The 22290-nt window shown below is 33.0% G+C and overlaps 1 protein-coding gene across 2 annotated transcripts in view; it reads left to right on the top strand.

Moving 5' to 3' along the window:
* LOC118189200 (sal-like protein 1) overlaps window positions 1-22290 on the top strand; it is a 206556-nt gene that overhangs the window by 58842 nt on the left and 125424 nt on the right. Inside the window, exon 1 of one of the 2 annotated variants that reach the window (XM_035359758.2) lies at window positions 1709-3376. The exons of the other annotated variant lie outside the window; for it this stretch is intronic. Coding sequence (XP_035215649.1) covers window positions 3304-3376 — 73 coding nt within the window. The 5' untranslated portion in view covers window positions 1709-3303. Of the gene's footprint in view, window positions 1-1708; window positions 3377-22290 lie in introns of those variants that run through there. 2 annotated transcript variants of the gene reach the window in all.

The raw sequence follows: 22290 nt of genomic DNA, 5'->3' as shown, positions 1-22290 counted from the left end.
ATATTCTAAAATTGTGCTGCTCATCAGTATAAGAAAATAAATCATTTATAAAGTTATTTTATTTGTGCTTCTTAATAACATTTTTCATAAACTTGTAGAGTCATTAGGTTATTTCGAAAGAAGAGTATAGGAAAAAAGAGCGATACTCTCGCCGAGACTCGAACCATGGACCTCTCGAAGATGCACCGAGCGTGCTGATTACTACACCACGAAGGCATGCTAAGATACTGCGATATACTGTATTGTATTGTACTGGGTTTCTATTGCCTGAGCAATACTTCCCAGTCATGCAAAGAGTTCCATGCGGAGCGTGGTATTAGAAAATTCCTGATTGAGTTTCCTCTAAGGGGAGAAATAACAGGGAGAAAAGGGAATACGGCGCAATTTTCGCCTGGGCTTAAGAAGGCGGGAGAAATACCTTATAAACTGTTACACTCTAAATCAACTGATATCAATTGTTATACTTTGTGTAGTAAACAAAGATCTTTTTCTAGTCCAATGCCACAATTTACTAGGTCACACAGATGAAAAGGGCCTGACAGTATAACATAACGTAGTGCAATACCTAAAGAATTTGAAAAAATTCGACTAAAGACATCTGTAACATAAAAATAAGTAGTGATTATTATATTTTAGAAAGCGTTTCAAAATACTTTAAAAGGGTACTGAGTGTTACCACTAAAAACTAAACTAAACTCGGCGGCACAAACACCCTTTAGATAGCCATGGCCGGCCGTGACCTGATATCTGCTTTCTAGACCGTGGTCTCAGACTTGCTTGTGCATCTTACCCTGGACAAGTCGTCAGCTTGTCGCAGGACTACCGGTGTTTAGTCCCCAAGTGAACTTTGTACTCATTTTATCGACCCACTCCAGGGATGAAAAGCCAAGTCAACTTTGCCCAGCCCGGGGATCGAACCTCCGACGTGTGGTGCTGCTGTGAAACGCGTTAGTCACTGCGCCACCAGGCCTAGTGCTACGACTACAATTAGCAAAATTTGCTAATTGTAGTAATCGAGTAGATGATAAATATCTCGATAGCGAAACTTCACGTGAAATGCCCTGAAATTTAGACTTTTATAAATAGCAAAATAGAGATTAATTAACTCAATTTGAAAAGGATTCCTTAAAATTTTAGATATAATTAATACAACAAGTGTTAATTATGAATGTAATTCATACTTAAGCATTAATTATACGTAAAACAATCATTAATAATTCAGCTTTCATTAATACTCATTATTAATTTAGCTGTAATTAATAGTGACCCTTAATACACATAATAAAAATAATAATTTAGAATAACGTTAATAAATATATTAGGAACAATTTTTAAAGATTAATTTCAAATTTTTTCTTTTTTTTTTTTTTAACTTTTAAAATGAAACTAGAAGTATGAACAAAATTTTTTCTATAGTTTCATTGAGAATTACGTAAATTTTATATTTAAAAAATAAACTTTGACAGAGCATCGCAGAAACTTAAACTAAACATTTTCTGAGAAACTAAAACATAAACTAAACATGCTGTTGAGAGGAGCAATTCAAATCGAAAAGAATCCGCTAATGATAGTAATCCGCTCCGTTGGCACAACTTCGCATAAATAACAGTGGAACTGTTTTGGGAATTTGGCGCTATCATTTGGCGACGCATAGTTGACTCCACTGCGTACTGTCATGGGCAACCCTTGCGGTCGCCTTACTGCGAGGTGGAGGATCCCTGTTACGCGATCAGTATCGGAGCGAAAGTGGCTTTTGCAGCACTCCCCGTCGAGCAGTGTTTCGGGAGCCAGAAAACTTTCTCTTTTCCTCTCAGGAACATCAATGTGATTATTCCACCGATTCTTCTCTACGGAGGCCACGCGCCAAAAGAGCTCATTCCACCGTTGCCCGAAGTTGAATGCAAAATGGCGTCCGATTAAATAATGAAGTCCTGTTTCTGTTTACCCAGTGACAACCAGCATAATGGACGAGTTGGACTTCAAATGATGTCTGGTAAACGGAGTGATCAAGATTGAGAAAATACTTGGCTAAAGGATGCGAATTTGTCTCGAGGAGCTATTCCATGCGGTTCGGGAGGCACACGTTCTATTGCGGAAGAGAGAGGAAAAAACTGATATGATTCTTAAAATAGCAGACGATGTCAGTCAGAGAATGATTAGTAAAGAGAATCAACATTGGCGGGAAATATAAATAACGAGAAAAAGAGATATAAATAAGAAAAATAATGCTTAACAGATATTGTTCAAAAGCGATGATTTATCCCCTAATGCAGAATTAAAGAAGTTCATGGACTGCTAATAGTATTTAATAAGTTTGGTACAATTCGTATTTTATGAAATCATTGACTGCTCTATTCTTTGAAAGAAATTAGTGATGGATGCTTTTCTTGGATTCATGTAGTTCAATATCTTTCTAGGACCATACAGCAAAACAATACTCTTATTATTATTTTTTTTAATCTGTTACCAATGGAATATTTAAAACAACTTTGTTCAGCAACTCTTCAGTTACTTTTATAGAAGATTTTTCAGAAAGTTTAATAAATAGAATAAATTTATAAACTAAAATTCGAAAAGCTAATATTTGAAATCACCTCGAAAAGAACTCATGACCAAAAGAAAATATTTTCTACCGAGTAATATTCTTTTCGAATTGCTGAGTATTGAGAAATACCCTTGGTTTCTATTGTCAAAAAGTTTTTCAGGGTAAAAATTCTTCAGATTTAAAAAAAAAAAAAAAAGCATATTTTGTTCTTCAGAACGGAAAAATTGAATAACACAAAAATTTAATACTCGATTGTGGCAACAGGTGTCTGAAGCTATAAAAGTTTGAGCTCGGCAATTTTATAAACATATGTACGAATATTGTTGCATCTATCTTTTTGGGAACTGGCAACATGATACGCAATATTACTTATTAAAAAAGTGTATTCGAAGAACCGTGAATACTTACTAAAAAATTAGAGCATAGCCATCAGTTTGGTCGACGCAGAAATCTTTTAACAGAAGTATATCAGCGCATTCATCTACTCTCCCCCTGCTTCCCCCTTCTTTCGGAAGAATAGATATCTCTAAAAAACTTCAGCAGAATATTCGCGAGTGACGTCACCGCAAGTTGAAAGATGACGTGTGCAACTCCTCGCCCAATCGGAGGCCGGCCAGCAATTTCATTATGTTAATAAGCGCGGTCGCAAATTGATAATCATAGCAGCGTCATTTAGCGCATGCGTATAGTCATCTTACTGTCAGGGGGGTGTCAGTTCACTGGATCGGACATCAGCTAGCTTATAGTAAGCAGCCGATATGGCTAGGCGCAAGCAGCCGCGGCCCAAACACTTGGAAAATTCCGAAGAAATAGCAACATCTCTTCAAAACGGTGAGTCACCTTATTATTTATGTTGCATAACATGTGCCTATTTTTAAGAATTCGGGTTTTTAACTAATTGAACTTGAATATAATTTCACCGTGACAAATACAATATTAAAATGCGTATTAATATTATCAGGTGTAGTTGAAACGTTCAGGTTTCAATAAAAATATTTCGCTTATAATATTTTTAAGCATGAGCAGTAAACTAAAAACGTTTTTAGTCTTATAATCTAGTCTCCAAGAAATGTTTTGAATGATATAATGTGTGTTTTGTTTATTATCGACGGATGCTCACGAGTTGTTGAGGAAATGAGGCCTAGAAATTTAATGGATTTCATTCGCATCTTGATTTCGAATAATTGAGCTTTTATCGGCGACATAAAACATTTTATATTTTTCAATTTTGTATTTTATTAATTCGTGTATTAATTCATTTTTTATACTTAGCTTATTTTATTGATAATTTTCAGTTCACTTATTTTTATTTAAAGCAAAATTTTTTCAGTTAAGTTTTTATTATTGTCTTTCAATAATTATTTGCGAATTTAAATCATTCCTAATATTGGCACCGAAATATTTTTGGGATCTCTATAGGTAGTCAAAATTTGAATCCTAATTTAATAGATGTTGCAATTTTTTAAAAGCTTTTCGGTGGAGGACTGCTTTTATTGTTAACAGGGGATACTATTATGACTTAATATTTATAATTTTAAGGAAAAAATGGTAGTATATTTGGAATTTTTTACTTAAAATTAAAAACAAGAACATTTTTCTCATTAACTTCAAAGGAAATTCTCAAATGTCTGCAAAATTATTTTACAAGATGAAGATATTGCGGCAAGGTATTTTTGTTTAGCTTTTATTAGTTTACTTAGATACTGAATTTATTAGTTTTTGAATAAAGTAATGAAATATTTTTATTTTATAAATATTTCCGCAAGTATTCTGGAAATTTAAATTGGCAAAATTTGGTAAAATATTTAATTAATTTTAATGCATGATATTTTCAGTTTGAGCGTCTTTGTATGAATTACGGCGAAAATATTTTACGTCATTTTATTTTCTGCGTGAATTTTTACAACATGAAAGAAAAAAAGAATTTTTTTTCCTCTTTTACCGTGAGGTTAAATTTGTTTGCTATTTTTGGACTAATGATTAAATAAAAGGGAAGTAAGGACATTAGTCGGACATTTTTTATTTTTCAAATACGTTGATGGATTTGACTTTAAGAATACGCATTGCTAATATCTTTTGAAATCAGGCAACTGAAATATACATTAGAAATGATAATTCATTTTCCCCCTCGCAGTTAAAAATACTTTGTCTATTAATAAACTGTTTTTATATTTATTTGATGCTTAATAAATTTTTAATTAAGCATCAAAATAAAAGCTCAAATTCATTTAATATTTTATACTATTTTAAAACATAATATTTTAATAATTATTAATAAACGAAAAAATAAAATATATATTTTATTTCATTTTGTTGCTTGAATTATTATCTATAAGCAGCATTTATCAAAACAATCTGCCAATGATAATAGCCCTATTATGATACGAACTTAATTTTTTTCTTCCCAGTGCACAAAAATTGGCAAAATGTTAGACGCATATCTGTACAGACATTAGGTTAATTTTGGAAGCCGGAAAGATGAAAAATTAGCAACTGCCTTCGCCGGGAATCGAACCACGGACCTCTGGAATACCGGCCCCGCGTGCAGAACCACTACACCACGAAGCCACGCTAGGAAGGCGGGAAAAATACCTTATAAAGGAATAGTTATAAGACAAATATATCAAGATATTTAGTCTATTTATCATAAGAGTAAATATTTAATACGTGATTTCAAGCAATATGCTTGTTATCAAATTTCAGATATTTTAAATGCGAGGAATAAAGTGCAACGCTTTCAAAAGGGGAATTTTTCTTAAATTAATATAGATGAACATTGAAATGAAATATAAAGCAATAAACAGAGAAAGAATACCTTTCTGTTAATTAGGTAATATTTACCACGTAGTGCAAATGTGACACGAAGCGTTAGCTTAAATAGCGGACGACATGGTATTTTAGTATTGAATACTCTTTCAGTTAATCGGAGTTTTTACGCATAAACGTTCTTACCATTATGGTCATCGCACGTGACCTAGTAAGCGGCGCATCTTCACAGGCCGGAAATAAAAGATGTTAAAATTTTATTTTGAAATTTCTTGAAATAATTATCCCTGCTCATTTATATTTCTCCTTTGCTTTTTTTTTTTTTTTTTTTTCCTTTCCGTCTCTTTCTTCTCATACTTCATTAGCAAGATCGAAGAAGTTGAGCTTTCTGTGTACAATAAATAATGACTGTCTTTTTGAATACAAGTTACACTGCTCTTCAAAAACAAGAATGAACTAAATGGGTTTGGCTATATTCAGATTTCTTATTTTGAGCATGTCAGTTTCAATTCGAATTCTCAAGCTAAAGATTAAAAGAAATATAGTGTTTCCTGGCTTAAAATTTTTATGAACTATAATTAAAGCTCTTTTATTTAGATTTAAACGTAAACTTTCTTTAAACATAATTTTAAAAAAAAAAAAAAAAACTGTCTTTTTCTTTTTAGCTCAAAGTAAGGTCTATTAATTTTGTTTTGCGTCGTCCACTATAAAATAGCCTTTCACTTTTCAAAGCTGTTGCCACCAAATAGTACAGCCCTGCATTATATTTTAAAAAATTAAATAATGAAGAATATTCATGAATGTATGTATGTTTCTCGGACTGTGAAAGAACAGTGGTACCTAGAGACGTCAAATTTTGAACAACGCAGACCTCCACTCGAATATGAGCATCAGGAAGCCCAAATTTGGAATTTGTTTTATTACCTATTTCATATTTTGTAACACTTTAACGAGTTTTTGATTAGCAAACTCAACGATTTCAAAGCGAGCCATGGCAACACTATGCGGGAGGAAAAAATTATCTCTAGCGGGCGAGCGAGACTGTGCATCGGAAATTCTAAAGATATGGTATTTTTAAATATTTTGTGATATTACTGTTGAGCTGAATTTCATGGTTTAAGTGCGATGAACAAGATGTTTAATAAATAAAGGTGACACACAAAACGTTAAAAATAGCCCCTTTGGGCGTAATATAAAATCTGAAAGCTTTCAGATTTTTATTTTTCATTTAATTATTACTAAATAGAAATCCTATTTTATCGACGCACAATCTGATCTTTCGGTCAATACCATTATGACTTCAGGATACGAATATCGCTGTCACAACCTTGAGATCAACGCGTGTTTCGATCACAGTTAATAATTTTTTTTAAAGTTTCATAGTAGTGCTGTATGTTACAGTGCTTATGTAACTGATAATAATAATTGATTCCTTGCTATGTTATGCTAAAAAATTTTATTTAAGCAATACTGCTGTTTTTTTTTTAAAAGTCATTTTATTTTCAAAAATAGTGGATAATGCTCTCTTTTAAATATCGATTTCGGAGTAACCGGTATTTGTATTAATCGAAGTACTTCTTAGGCACCTTTAGGGAAATACGGGCAAGGCATACGAGAGCTATCAGCGTAAGAGAAGAGATGCTTTCGTTGGGTTCATATTACCTAGGGAAAAAAAAAAAAAAAAAAAAAAAAAAAAAACCCATTTGCCTGGATCTGAAGCTAGGTGGAACCGTATGAGTAATCAGAGGTTTGAATTACTCAGAGTCAAACTCATCAAATATTTCTCAGTTTACTGGAAATATATTGCAGCAATATGGTATAATTTGACGTTTACATGGCAGTTTCCCATTATTCCTTTTTAAAAATTTCAACCCAATGTACAAGAATGAAAGTATTTAAGAGTAGTTTAAGAAAATTTATAATATCAATTTTTATTGAATTCGCTAAGTTAATTGTGCTATGTAAGTAGTATGTGCTTATTTTTCTTTTTTTGTAAATATTAAAGAGGTATTAATTTTCACATTTTCCTAAATCGCGTTATTTCTTAAATTTAGCTTCATTTTTACATTATTATTTTCTATTGAAGCGAGTATTAGAGTCGAGTGAAGTTATTATAAAAATAAGAAGGCTCTGTTTGATTTATTTCAGTATAAGCTACAGAACTTGAACGTGCTGACCTTTAAATTAAATTAAATTTATTTATAACTCCGAAAGAGGATTCTATTTCGTACTAAAAAATCTAGTTTTGATCTGAATTAGGATAAAACAGTAACGGTCCCCGCTATCCAGTATCTTTCCCTTACCTTTTAAATTATATCGATGCTCATCGGTGCAACACTATACCTTCTTAAGAATACTTTTCAATGGTGATGAGACCATTTATAAAACGTTTGGTATTTAAATCGCATATTACACGCAGTTTTATTGTTATTTGCAAATAGAATGAGAAAAGATTTATGCATTTCAATTATTTCAAGCAAACTTTAACTAATAATAACAACTAACTAAACTACATCTTTATATTGCTAAATAAAATTAATCTCTAAAAACGCATGTCAATTAATGAAAGGTAACACACAAAACGTTAAAAATAGTCCCTTTGAGCGTAATATAAAATCTGAAAGCTTTATATTGAATCTGAAAGCTTTTATATATATTTATATTTACTCCCTTTCATTATCAGTATTATTTATTATTATAAATGGTACGAATAAGAAAATATAAAAAAATTTAAAAGTTTAAAAAATTACCGTTTGATTAAATTTGGAAAAGAAATACACCTATAAGAATTTCAGTTATAAATTTTGCAATCAAAGTATGACAATGTATTAGAAACCTATTTCATTCATAACGCATATTTTATTTATTACGCATGTATAACACTTGTTGCAGTTTTGCTAATAAATACAAATAAAATTACTTTTTAAATCGCTTACTTTGCTGTGCTTACGAGCAACTCGCTTTGATAACATATAAATACAAGAGCATGGGCTGTCGTCGCCTGACAACCATACTTCTGATCTTTATTTGCTGGGGATAAAAAACGTTAAGTGAAAACGATGATATTTTTCTGAAATTTTTGTAACAAAATTCAACAGATTGTATTTAGTTATTATTATTAAGGGAAATGACGTGTAGAGCAAGTTTTCACTGTCGGCATTTTAATAAGAGACGAGGAAAACAGTTATGAGTTCATGTTTCAGCAAAATTCTATAGATCTTATTTAATTTGAACTTCGTATAAATTAAGGAAAAGAACACTAAAAAAGTGATTTGATAATCTTCTGTATTTTTACTTTGAAGGACCTCGTGTTTAGTTCTGCATTTGTTAAGTGCAATAATCTTTTTGTCTCTGCTAACTAAAGTAAAATTTATTAATTTTTAGAGTAGATTATTTTATCAGCAAAATGAAACAAGAAAGCGCTAATTATTCTCCACATTTAATTTTCATAATTTTATGAGGTATTTTCTCCTCCTTCCAGCATGCGTTCGTAGTGTATAGCATGCTCGGCGCGTATTCGGGACGTTCAGGTTTGAGTCTCGGCGAGAGCATTGCACATTTTTCAGGACTCTTGCTTCAGAAAAAAACTAACCCCTCTACAGTCTTATTTTTGAATGGATTAAAATATGCCTAGAAGTTATTTTTTTTTTAAATCGAATGCGATTCATGAATTAAGGGCTAATCATTTCTTTAAGCGGATGTTAAGATTGCCCTCATAAAGTATCTGAAAGATGCAGAAATTGTTTAAATAGTTTTAAATTTATCTTTCTAAAAACTACCAGATATTTTATAATTTTTAAGCCAAATTCGGAGTAGAAATTTTTATATTATTATTTTGTTATTGACACGAAAAGCGATTTATAATAAAGATTTATTGTTTTGACTTTTAATTGCTAGCTATTTATAAATACAATTGAACTGTCTGATAATGAACTGGAAGCACCAAAAGTTCGATTCACTACATCTGGTAATTCGCTATATCCGATCTGATCAGAAAATGCGAATTATCTCGCAGAATAACGTAAAAATTGTTCAGTGAATCACAAGGAATGCGTGATTAGCCTCAAGGAATAGTGATGTCCTGAAAAATAGGAAAGTGAAGATAATTTCATCACTAAGCTTTGTTATGTCCTCTGAGAACTCAATCACTCCCCCCCCCCAAGATATGATTGCGAAACAAAGCTACAATAGCCCTTTTAAAGGCCATCTTAAATGTTGCGAAAGATCTAAATGCAAAACTCCCTTTCAAAAGTAAGAATTTCGACAACGTTCTAAATAGTGAAACAAAGCAAAGTGATAAGGATAAAAAAATTAATATTCACTAAAAGACGAATCCCCTGTATAGCCCAAAGCTCATAAGATCGTCCAATACTAGTACTACTTTTCTTGAATAGCAAAATTCCATCATAGCATCAGCCTTGAACAGAACTGCGTCTAGCTCAAGAACATTTAAATTTTTGACTGAATGGTAACGGATACTGTATGGTGTCCTCAGATATGCTTGCTATGCTCCCTGGTTTTCCAGGAACAAAGTTCCTATAGCATTTATTTAGAATATCGAGTAGGGAGAGACGAAGATGAAAGAGCGTGAAAATGTTTTCTGCTCTTCTAAACATGGATAGAATCCTGGCATTCTAAATATGAATGATTTTAATGAATAATAATTTTTCAGTTAAAACTTTCAGAAATTCTGGAAAAAAGTGTAAAAAATACTAAAAATGTTTCAACCGAAGATATCCATAAAGTCCTTTATATCCTATATTCATATATTAAGAAGTTCGTATAGCTTTAAGTGCGTATGCATTAAGTGTGTAGGACACTGGACAGAACCCAAAAGTTGTTCGTTTTAACAGGGATTTAACTAATAAATTTATATGTTTGGTCTTGAATAAAATTTATGAACATTCCGGAGCCTTGTTTATGCTGAAAGCAATGGCATATTAAAAATACTTTTATGCCGGAGTCTTCGGAGCAGCAGTCTTAATGGAGTCTTCAGAGCAGCAGTCTTAATGGAGTCCGTTAGCAGCAGTCAATCAGTTTTTTTGCTTAAGCTCGTTGACGATTATTACCGTGATTAAAATGAAACCAAAATGCCGATTATTTATATCATTCTGAAATATTTTCTTTCTCTAGTCACTTTACTTCATTTTGTAAGGTATTTGTTTTATCAAACCGATTATTTATGTTCAGAATCTATACTGTCATATATACCTTTCCGATTTATTGTCAGAATGCTGCTTTTGGTTTGTGCATATTCAAATGATGTAGAAAGAGATAGCATTTAAAGGGAGGTTAGATTGTTCAGACCGCGCGTGTTCTGTCTGATAAAGGTCACGTTACGTTATTTCAACGCTAGCATTCTGTCTTAGAAGCTGCTTTATTCTTGCCAATAGCGTTTTTCAGGTTGGTATAGGTTTGAGCCAACTTGCGAGTTAATCATTTCTGCATTGTCTTTCGCTAACTTAACGACTCAATTTAGATTTAATTTGAAATTCTATCTTTTGAGTTGCGTCATAAATGTTGTCTGGTTTGTAAGCACAAGAAGTGCCTTCTGTTAAATTATTTGAGTTGTTTACGCTGTCTGTTTCTTTACTGGACATAGCGATAAGTCGTTGGCTCCATTTCAGAGTCTTGTCCGAGTGAAACGCTTCCATGTGTATGCTATTTACGCAGTATATGTATTGTTTTAGTTTCAAGAAATCCCGATTTGACTGCTAAGAATAATTTCTATGACTGTTTATTATCCACCATATTGTTTATCTTACGCTTGGTATTTCTTTCTGATACCTTATATGTGGAGACGATTTTGGAAGTGTTTAACCTGAAATAAATTTTTTCCTTTACTGTAATCTTGCTCCAAATGGGTGTTACTGAAGTCTTCGCCTGGAATTTGACTTGATAAATTGAAATAACTGAATAAACTATACAATAACATGTTTTTAAAACTAATAAACACAAACACTAGTAAGTATCTTATAAGCTCATACTGTACCCCGATATTAAATGTAGTTATAAATATCAACTGAGTTTTCTTCAACCCTTTCCCATGAGCTATAAGGCCCAATTTTTTATTTATTAGGGTTATTTAGTTAGCTATTTCTACAAGAAGGAGCGGAAAACAAATCAACAGTGTCTTACACTTCCTAAACAATGTCTTCCACTAAAGAGTAAATTTTAATCTCCATAATTTACTGGAATTTCTTGAGACACATTTAAAGTAGCGATGAGCTGGACATATATGTCCCATCCCTCTGGAAAATGTTAAGATTGAAATAATTCCCAGCATGTCAAAATGTAGGGCATATTTTCAGACTCACAAAATTATGGGTTTAAAACCGTATATTAGTAATCCGATTATTACTCTTACTTCAGATGAAAGTTTCCAAGGGAAAATAAACATCTGGTAAAAAGTCGAAAATCGCTACAAAACACTCAATCTAATTGTCCGGACAGACACCATTGGAACTAATAACCTTATTCCACTGCACTATAATTTGAAATATCACATGATGATAGAAATCCAGCGATTAGGAGGTTATGAAGTTATCGAAGCATCGCTTTATCTCATCATCATTAACCAGCTCTTCCGAGTCAGAAAACATGATAAAGACCGGAAAAGATGAAAATCAGGTGGGGCAAGATACGAACAAAGTAAGTGAGACCAAATTTCTCATCCAAGCTCATGTAATTTTTACTGGGTCAATAACTTCATGTATAGGTTTGTGCATTATTCCAGCGTAATATTGTTAATCAAAGCTGGGCACTATTTTTTTACTGTTTCTTAGTCTTATTTGGTGCCTTTTCCATTTGGTAAATTGTATGTGTCAATACTAATGGTTGGTTTGTTATATCGAGCTATAACCACAACGGAGCATTCCTTCCATAAACATAAGTCTAACTAGAGGCTAAGTCAAAATATTAATGCATTAATAGCATGGTTTGGTAGCGTGTGTGTTCAGCAGTGTATTGGAGGCTACATTAATTTCACCAAAAACACTACAAAACCTTCCTCCCATAGGTCATAAGTGATCAACAAATAATGCAAAAAGTAGTCTTACTTTTGACATACATATAGGATTAGAAGGTTTAAATGGCAAGACATCTAGTTCTTGTGAGATAAGTTCTACAGTTCACGTGTCATCAGTTTATAAGTGGTTTATAGGTTCACGTGTCATCAGTTTATAAGTTCACGTGCCATCAGCCATTTATATTGAGAAATATTATTAATAGTATTACTTAATTTTTTACATTTCATCATAAAAGTTCGTCACTAGGACATGCTTCAGACAATCTTAATAATTCGTAGAATCGGATCTCTTACTTCTGACAGCACCTGAACATGTTTAAAAAAATACTAAGTTTGGATGTCTTGCTCATTAGTCCTACTATTCTGCCAGCCTGACTTTAGCTTTCGTCATCAAAACGCTTTCCTAACTTTTCAAGTTCATCTTTCTATTTTACATTGTTTAAACGTCCACAAATAAATATTCGAACTAATGATATTCTTTATATATCTCTGCTGTATACTCGTGACGTTCTGTTTTTCTATTTCGCTCAGGACATCTTTTCCAAATATCATTATATACAACTGTCTGCTGTATTTGCATTGCCAACTGCTGGTTGGATTTATCGGTCCAAACAGGCCACGCTGTTATTCTTAAAATTTTAACTCTAATATTTAAATTCTTGAAAAATCTCTTAATTTAATTGCTTTCAATTGATAGTAACTTAGTTCTATTTATTAATTAAGATTAAAATAAGTAATTCAGGAAGTGATATTAGTTATTGAAATAAAAAATAATTAAAAAAAAAAAAAAACTTAAAAATTAACTGGGCGACACCCAGAGGTACTTTACAACTTTGGAATCACCAAAATTTAAATAATATATTTTAAATAGTATACAAATTGTAAATGTTTAATTTATGTGTTTGGATGTATATACATAATACGCATGAAATTCCCAAAGAATGCCTGATTTAATCATACTTGTATTATTTATACTTCACCTACAACGTGATATATGAACAATATTAATATCAAAGTAATTTTTCTTTGTTTCCACTGAATTAGCGTTATATAAACCTTTAAATAGGATCGGGTATATAAAATGCATAATTCAATAACTATAATAAATGTTTTCATAAATAAACAGATTTATTATCCTTGCATTAAATATATAAAAAAATTATATTTTACATGAAAATAAATTAAGCAAATAAAGAGGAAATTAAAATAAAAAAAAAAAAAAAAAAGACGATACTTGATATTGCTTAAAATTCATTATTGGATTACATTTGAAAAGGAATAAAATTATTCCTCATAATGCTTGCTTTAACTAATGAAAAATATAGTTAAAAATTCGTTTAAAAAATGAGGAAGATTCAACAAATTAATCATGAAGATATTATGAAACCAAACCATCAACGACCTAACAAAGTGAAATTTATATTTTTCAAACATCTATTCTTCGCTAAATATTTCGTATTAAAAGCCTTGTAAAACTTGGGTATTACGAGGAAATACTTTGAAATAAAAATTGCCGAAATTAAGTTTTAACGAAAGTGTTTTACATTTATTTGTGCAAAATTTTAAGTAGAATTTCATAAATAGTCTTTCTTAAGTCAGCTTTTTATTACCCTATAAAGCAGTACCAATAATACCGGTTATTAAAAAGTCTGCAAGGATCCGACGATAAGAACTCAAATTTCAATTATTCTCAGCAAGAAAATATTTGTGAATCCCATGTTTACACTTTCTGCAAGGGTACAGGATATAATAAGTTTGCGGAAGTTCGCGTGCTGATAAGAAATACGATTTCATGTTAAAAGGGTGAAAAATCTTGATTCGCCGCATACGAATTCCTTATCAGTAATAAAGCAAAGGTCAAACTTTGGATTGACAAATCCTGTCTGCACGTTTCCAGCTGTTAGTACTGAGTTAATTAAATTAAGATTTTCCAGCTGCTGAAATTATTTCATTTTCAGGTGTTATTTCCTATTCCTAGAGCGATACATTCACAGCTGTATTTTCTCAAATTTGGGTTGAAAGAAATCAGTTAAATTCCAGGAAATATGAGAATAAGATATTAATCACTCACTACATTTATTTCAATTTCCTTCCCTTTCTGTACTTTTATACTATGGGCTTAAGAAAAGAGCCAAGCATTTTTGTCAAGAAATTAAAAAAACTATATAGAATACTTTTACTTTACTAATATTTTTTTACTTTTACTTTACTAAATATTTTTACTTTACTATAAAGACAATAAGCAAGAGCATTGGTGTAAGAATATCCAGGCAACTTCCCAAAATCATTCAAGCCCAAAGCTACCAGCACCTTTAGGAAGTCGATCAATGTTCGAAAACCGTAAGAGCGTCTCAGCATAAAGGTGCTTCCACCTTTATGAAGATAAACATCTGACCTATTCAAAGCTTCTTTTGTAAAACAGCTGGCATTTAGGTTTTCATTCTGATTAGTAAAGTGCATGAAATCCTACACAGATAACAGGTTTCAGCATAAAGAAAGCAGCATCTTTGTAGTGACTGGTCCAATCAGCGGTCGAGTGCTTAAAGACCGCTCAAGACAATTCGACTCGAGTTCGAAACTAAGCGAACGGACTGATTGCATGCTTGGGTTTCGTCGTTTTTTCCCTTGTAATGAAAGTACGAGCCAGTTTATCTCAAATAGGCCTCCATGAAGGCATCCCTTCATTTAGGCATACAGCATTCGTCTGCTTTGCCATATTCAAATAACTTTTACGGTGATTTCTTTGTTTAAAGTTAGAAACTAAACTGCATAATTGTGCGGGATGTCTTTATGCTTTATCACACTTAAGAAAGTTTCTCTTTTTTTTAGCAGATGATTTGCATAAGATGCCTTATGAAAAGGTCCCAAAATACCTAGATCCCGTGCTTTTCGTCTTTATCTGCCTCTGCTAATGAGTAAGAGCAAGCGTTTCCTGTAACCTTGTTAAAATTATGACTTTTGGTCTGCAGACTCTTAAATTAGAAGTTATCGCATATCAAGATTTAATTATTGCAATTACTTGATTCATGTGCAGTGTTAAGGCCGTTTATTATAAAAGAACAGGTTATTCTAAAGACTGCAGTCACTATTTGTATTATATCAACAATCAACTTCCGCAAAAGATAAAATTTTTTTATGCCACTTTTTCAAACGAAAATATAATTGCAAACTGCCTTTGTGTAACTTTTACTTAAAAGGAATGTTTTAAAAATGGTGTGCGAATAAAAATGTAACTTTTATTTTTAAATATTAAACTGTTAAGGTAAAATAATATTAGATATTCAAGCGCTCGCTAGTGGGCAGATGGAGTTTGACTTTAGTTCGAATTTGGTACTGGCGATTTGACTTGACACAGAATCCTCAGAATTGGCTGAACATTTCATGTTTTTCCCCTGTATATCATGAAAACGAGCGGCTTTTTTTAGAAAGTCCTCTGTGAAAGATAAGAACTATTTCCCATTAGCAGATAACCCTTGCATGTTTGCTTTTATCAGATAACTACACCAACTATAGAACATTTCTATAAACTAACTCGTTTTCATTTTCGGAAGAACACTAATAGTTAATCTTTGATTTTATTGCTGAAAAATGGGTTAATGCTTTTGGTTTTACTTGATTCTTTCCACATGTAATGGGAATACAAAACCTTAAAATGTCAAGTTGTCAGGACTTGTGTTTCTCTTGATTTGCTTTGGAAACATGAATGATCCTGAATAGGAACAGGGAGCTTACTCAAGCTATGTTCAAGAAGGTGGGAAGTAGACAATACAAGCAGGAAGGGTATACAAAACCCTTTATTTTCAATACTTTACAGGTATTTCCGAACTTCAGAATACAGAGACCAATCACTTGTTGTCTGAACGTAAAAACTACTAACTAAAAGCTAACTTTGAATTAGTACACACATGCCTAGCACTAAGACTGGCCTTTATTTAAAAAAAGTACGTATGTAGTACGCCGAGCTTCTTAAACTACGATACGTCTGCAAATATCAATAGGGCTAAACCTCTGGCCTTAAAGGCAACCAGCAACCGAGTGAAAACTCGTAAAACTACAGTGGCAAGCGGCTTGCTTCCTAAAACTCCTTCTCTCTCTCTTGGCAAAGGGCCCACCAGCGGTCGAGCGGTAAAGTCGCTGAACACTGGTAGTTCGGTCCGAGGTTCGAATCCCGCGAACGGGCTGGCTGCATGGGCGTTTTCGTGGTTTTCTCCATGTGTAGCGTGTATACGAGCCAGTTTCCCTTAGAAAGTCCTCCACGAAGGCATCCCTCCTCTTAGGCAGATAGCCCTCGAGGCTTTGCCATAATTACACACACACACACACACTCTTGGCAAAAAGCCACAACTTAAGTACTTGGGCGTTAGCAAGACAACTTGCATAAACAAGTTAAAGCATTTAATTCTGGCCGGAAGTAGAAAATAAGAAGTGATAGTACAGTTTTAAAATAAAATAAACGTTAGTAAAACTTAGGATCCTTACAAAGTAACTTGTCAATCAATAATTTGCTCTAATTCATTCCAACCATCTTCAGAAAATATTTCGAAATACTATGAATATGTTCTTATTTTCCTTTTCACTACTGATTTCTGAAATTACCTTTTATTGTACAGCATTTTTTCTCATATTTTAAACAATTTATCTTTTTTAACAACAGTTTTTAACAATGTGATCATATATTTCTAGCCATATGCTTAATCTTGCATCATTTGAATACGATTTTCATAAATGTATATTTTGAAATGTTTCACCCGAAACGTGCATCAATATAAGGTATGTATAACTAGCTATCTTCTCTTTATTATAAAGATACGTTATAGTAGAGAAACTTGAACATTAAGGATATAACACCTTTAATATGCCTAATAAATAGGCCTAAATTTTAAGCGGTTCTTGTTTACCTGGAGAAAAGTTAAATAGTGAGTCATAAGCAATTGTTTGATAATGTCACTGGCAAGTGATGCATGAAGACATTGATGACATCACTCTTATTCTAGATTCCTGGTTGACGTACTTTTTTTTTTTTTTGAGGGGGGGGCAGGGCGATTGTACCAGTGTAAAAGCAGCTGATAACCTAGTTATCAATGACAAAGCATGAAACACACGAAGCTGAAATTTGAGAACATACACATTATCAAAACTGAAAGTTAATAACACAAATAAAACATAAGTGATACTTAACGAAAAATTATTAAGAGAAATTGTACAAAAACATTAGTTGACATAAATTACAAATTTACACAACATAAATTACAATTGACATAAATTACAATTTTACAGTTTAGCAATTTTACACAAATGGCAGTTGATTATTAGCAAAGTGGATAAACCATTTTCCTCTACTGAGACATTATTCATATAGCTTTCCAGCAGTGTGTACTACATTTCGTTTCAACGTATGTACTTTATTCTTAGGAATATAGCGTTAATGCTGGTGGTGTGGTGTATTTAACTATGGCAAAGCACACTAGGGCTATCTGCCTAAGGGGAGGGATGCCTTCGTGGAGGACTTTCTAAGGGAAAATGACTCGTATACACGTTACACATGGGGAAAACCACGAAAACACCCATGCAGCCAGCTCGTTCGCGGGATTCGAACCTCGGACCGAACTACCACTGTTCAGCGTCTTTACCGCTTGTGGGCCGTCTTAATGCTGACGTCCGTTAAATAGAACTCATTCCTGTACTGAGTAGCCACGCTTTGAATCTTCATAACAGTTGCCTCGTACTTTTTTAATTTAAAAAATAATAAAAAATTTTTTGTATTCGAATATACTAATGTTACTTCGTTTTAATAGTATTTGCTTTCTGTTATAAGAATCGCTAATTATTATGCATGACTAATTCTCAACGATTTTCTGATAAATTTTTGATTTTGATCTGACTTTTTACCTCTTAATTCAGACTCAATTTTCCTTGTAATTGTATTACACTTATGCATAAATATAAGCGTTAGGCGTTACATCATTTGGACCAGCATGAATGGTTTTTGCATACATATTATTTATTTAATTGTGTATTATACATGCGGTAATTGAAATTTTTTCTTGGGAAACTTTATAAAAATCTTAGACTAGGTTAGATAGAAACTTGGGTAGGACTGCTGCATAATACATACTTTGCATCAATTATTTGAAGTTTCAACCAATTATATTGATGCACTTTCTTTAGGACTTCTGCGTATTTCTCTTGTATTTTAATAAAAATATGCTATTTAAACAACTAACAAGTTTGCCGTGCTTGTGGCAATGTTTGCTGGAATAAAGATCTGCCCTTGATCTAATGGCAGGAGCATTAATAGTTCTTCCCGTCTTTGGGATCCTATAAACGAACAAGCTTAAGCAAAAATTTAAGGCTGTTTAAAATTGGCCATATTTAATTTTGTGTTAAAACAGATCTTGTGTTTTTTGAAGCTAAACAATTAGTTATATTTATCCTGAACTAGTTCGAAACCAAATAAATAATAATTTTTCTTTGGATTCGGCCTAAGTTTTTCTAAACATCAGTCTATGAATTACTAATTTGACAGCTTTAAAAGGATTTAAATTAACAATTTCTCTCTTCTCAAAATCGCATATATTTCCTAAGTGTAATTCGCATATTTTAAAACTCCGAGTAGAAATTTTATTTGCCATTGTCTGGAATTCTTAATCCTTCTTGCATCAAAATTATTTGGAAATTTACAAAATTTTTATAATAAAAATTAATTGCCAATGACATGCATTGTTCTTTTAAGTGCTATCTTTGACTTTACAACAGTAACAAAAATAAATTAAGTTCATTTCAAACAACTGAGTATATCTGAGTTAGCTTTTACCTTTAATCAAAAATATAAGTATTAAGCTGGTCTTCAAATAAGAAATGCTGATATTAGATAACTTTATTTATTCATTGCTTTGTTTCACACTTTATTTATTGCATTCATTGTATTTGATTCATTTGTATTTAATACATTCGATGAAAGAACCAACATCTGAGTTCGGGGAAAAGGACTGCTAAATTTTGTCATCATATCTTTCCTTCAGTGTCTCATTATTACTAAAAGAAAGTCACTTTGCACTGTATTGATGATTTCTGTCATTAAACCTAAAGAAGCTAGTTTTAGTTGACCTCGGCACGAGATCTTTAATTCCTTTTTCAAGTTACAATCACAGAGGCTTAATATTTTGAGCGATTAAAGTCAATTTTAGAAGCTATCATAACTGGTAGGATTTATAACATAGCCAAATGCTAATTTTTAGAATATTTTGCATTATTGTAATTGAAAATGCTTACGCGATATATTATGGTCTTGGTACAGAATAATTGTCGGCTTTAAATTAAATAATCAGTGTTTAGTTAGTCTTTATTTAAAATTATGACATCTTTAAGAGCAGAGGAATCTTCGTCTAAATAATCCCGAGATCAACAGAGTTGTTTTCGAAGTCTACTCCAGTTTGTGGTCGCGTTTTTGCTTAAATTCTACGTTAGTGAGTTTCGCTTCCAATCAGATCGTTAAATATTCCAGACAGGCACAAATTTTTATTTCTGGTCATATAAACATTAAACATAGTGTTAAAGATCTAAAAAGACCGTGACTGTTCATTTCTTCAAAAAGAACGATCAGTTGGTGCTATTTTTCGCTTATTAATATTTCACATTTCCTCGCTTCTTCCTTCCATTAGGCCAATCGACGCGACGCGACGGCACCGTCAACGACCGCAAGCCGCCGGACGTCGGACCGCACCTTTTCGCCACCCTCTACCGCAGGCAGCGGCGGTCTCGCGCGCGTGCAGCCTTTCCGGAAAAATCTATTCATCTCCGCACGCAGCGCCCCCTCCCCCCATCGACTGTTTTCACATTTAAAAAGCACTGAACGAGCTTCACTGGCAGTCTCGAGGATTTCAGCAGTCCGCGTGGCATCTGACGTGCAGACGAGGAAGAAGAAAGTTTTTCGCTCTCTCTCTCTTAAGCCTTGGAAGTTATCTCATTCACCCCCCCCCCGGTACCTCTCTCTTACTCGTCGTACTCTCCTTTTTGATAAATGGTCACGGGTATATTTTACTCGGCTTGCGAACTGTCAGAATACTCTCTGCTCTTGCCCATGTGCGGTCCGTTATTGTGCAGGTAATCAAAGCTTCACCGACAGGAAAGAATGCCTCTATTACTGTAATCTTCTACTTAACCTTCCGCATTCAAAACAGCCGCCGTCTGAGATAACCTGTACACTTAACGCTTTCCGACGGAAGCCTTGACGCCTCTTTTACCTGTCGTGTTGACCAGCTATATATATAGAAGTAAAAAAATATGATATCTTAAAGGAAATGACGATTACATTTTAACTCGAGGCGCCTTTTATTATTAGTTCGGGGGATCGGAATTACTAACAAGGTGTAATCTTTTGTAGATAGGATGAGGAAAACAGGACGTCTTCATGACCATGTTCGTTCCATCATAAAGATGTCGAAACCTTTGTACAACCAAGCTGTTCGCTGTTCGGAATCTTCATAAGGGCGGTCCATCATAAAAGTGCCAGCACCTAAGCAATCTTCACAAAGACGGAAGCAGCTTTTATGCTCAGGGCACTTATGCAAATCTTGGGTCATCTCGTAAATAGCGCGGTAATTTTATACTTCATTTATTTTTCAAAACTGATACGCATAAGTGTTCTTAAGTCTAAAATATACTCTTCATTATCCCCTTCTAGTTCTTAATAGTTACTGTGGGATTTTGTTCCACCTAGGTTTTCAGGACGTCCTCGTCGAGCAGTACAGATCTTCCAAGAGGAGTTTTGTCATCTAGACTAGTTTATAACTCGTAATTTCTGGAACCACCTTTGACGCTATCTTATGCTTAATCCGATCCTCATACACTGCATTAGTATTCCTGTTAATAATAATTACTTAACTGAACTCATAAAGCAAAATGTGAAGAATGTGCTCTTTTGTCATGTCCATTTAGCTTTGACAAAATAACTATTAAAATCGAACTGCGCACTTCAAAACTTGCACTAAAATTAAGAGCAAAATATAATTACTGCTTGCTTTTATAGAAAGTTGATGCGCCATTTCCCTGCGACTTTCAGCTCAGTTGAAGAAACCGCATTACATTTACGGAATGGCACACTAATTTTCATTTGCTATTCAAAGTCCCAATCAAAAAATTGCTTGTAAATAGTGATTCCCCAATATGTCCGCATGTTTATAAAGATTATGTTTTACACATTAGAAACTTAGAAACTGTTCTTCACAAGGGTGAGAGCACCTTTACGCCGCAGCACTCAAATGAAGATGTTAGCGGCTGATTTGCGTTTAAGCGAAAAGATGACTTGTGTTTATCGAAAAGCGACTGACTTTCGTTTAAAACAGCCAGAACTTTTAACAGGGCATCGGAATGGTCTTGGTGAAAATAAAGTGCACGTTAATAATTATATCTACGAGTTCAAACAGTTGTATGGCACAGCGTGTGTTAATGTATGTGTTCATATTTTTCCAATATCTACAGGGCATTTTGACAGACTGCTATCGCTGTCCTGAAATCTTTTATATAATCCTTTCAATATTGCATTGCATGTTTTAGAAGCGCATTCCCATGTACCCCGTTATGTGAACCGTGCATTGTGTTAGGGAATTTTGAAGCACATGACACAATGTATATGTTATTACATCGATCTTTTAAAGCCAGCTTTTTTCTATATTTGTTTGTGTGGGACAGTTTGTGGTCATTATGATGTAGCAATAAATAGACTGGGGTCACTAATATTTCAGTTTGTGGGAGTTCTTTGTCTTTTACATCAGAACAACTCAATTTTCAGTTTAAATATTACTTAAGTAAAATTAAATGCAGTCTATTAAGTCGTCTCGGGGGGGGGGAAGTATAAGTAAATCCAACTAAAGAAATAAAAGTAAGAGGTAAAGTTATATTATAGAATTAAAGAAAAAAGAATCATATATATATTTGTCATACTTTTTATTCG

The sequence above is a fragment of the Stegodyphus dumicola genome, chromosome 4 (assembly GCF_044657685.1).
Source record: "Stegodyphus dumicola isolate Sdum_Otavi_A_Nest chromosome 4, ASM4465768v1".
Lineage (NCBI taxonomy): Eukaryota > Metazoa > Arthropoda > Arachnida > Araneae > Eresidae > Stegodyphus > Stegodyphus dumicola.
The sequence above is the reverse complement of the archived record's forward strand: the minus strand, read 5'-3'. Positions and strand labels throughout refer to the sequence as shown.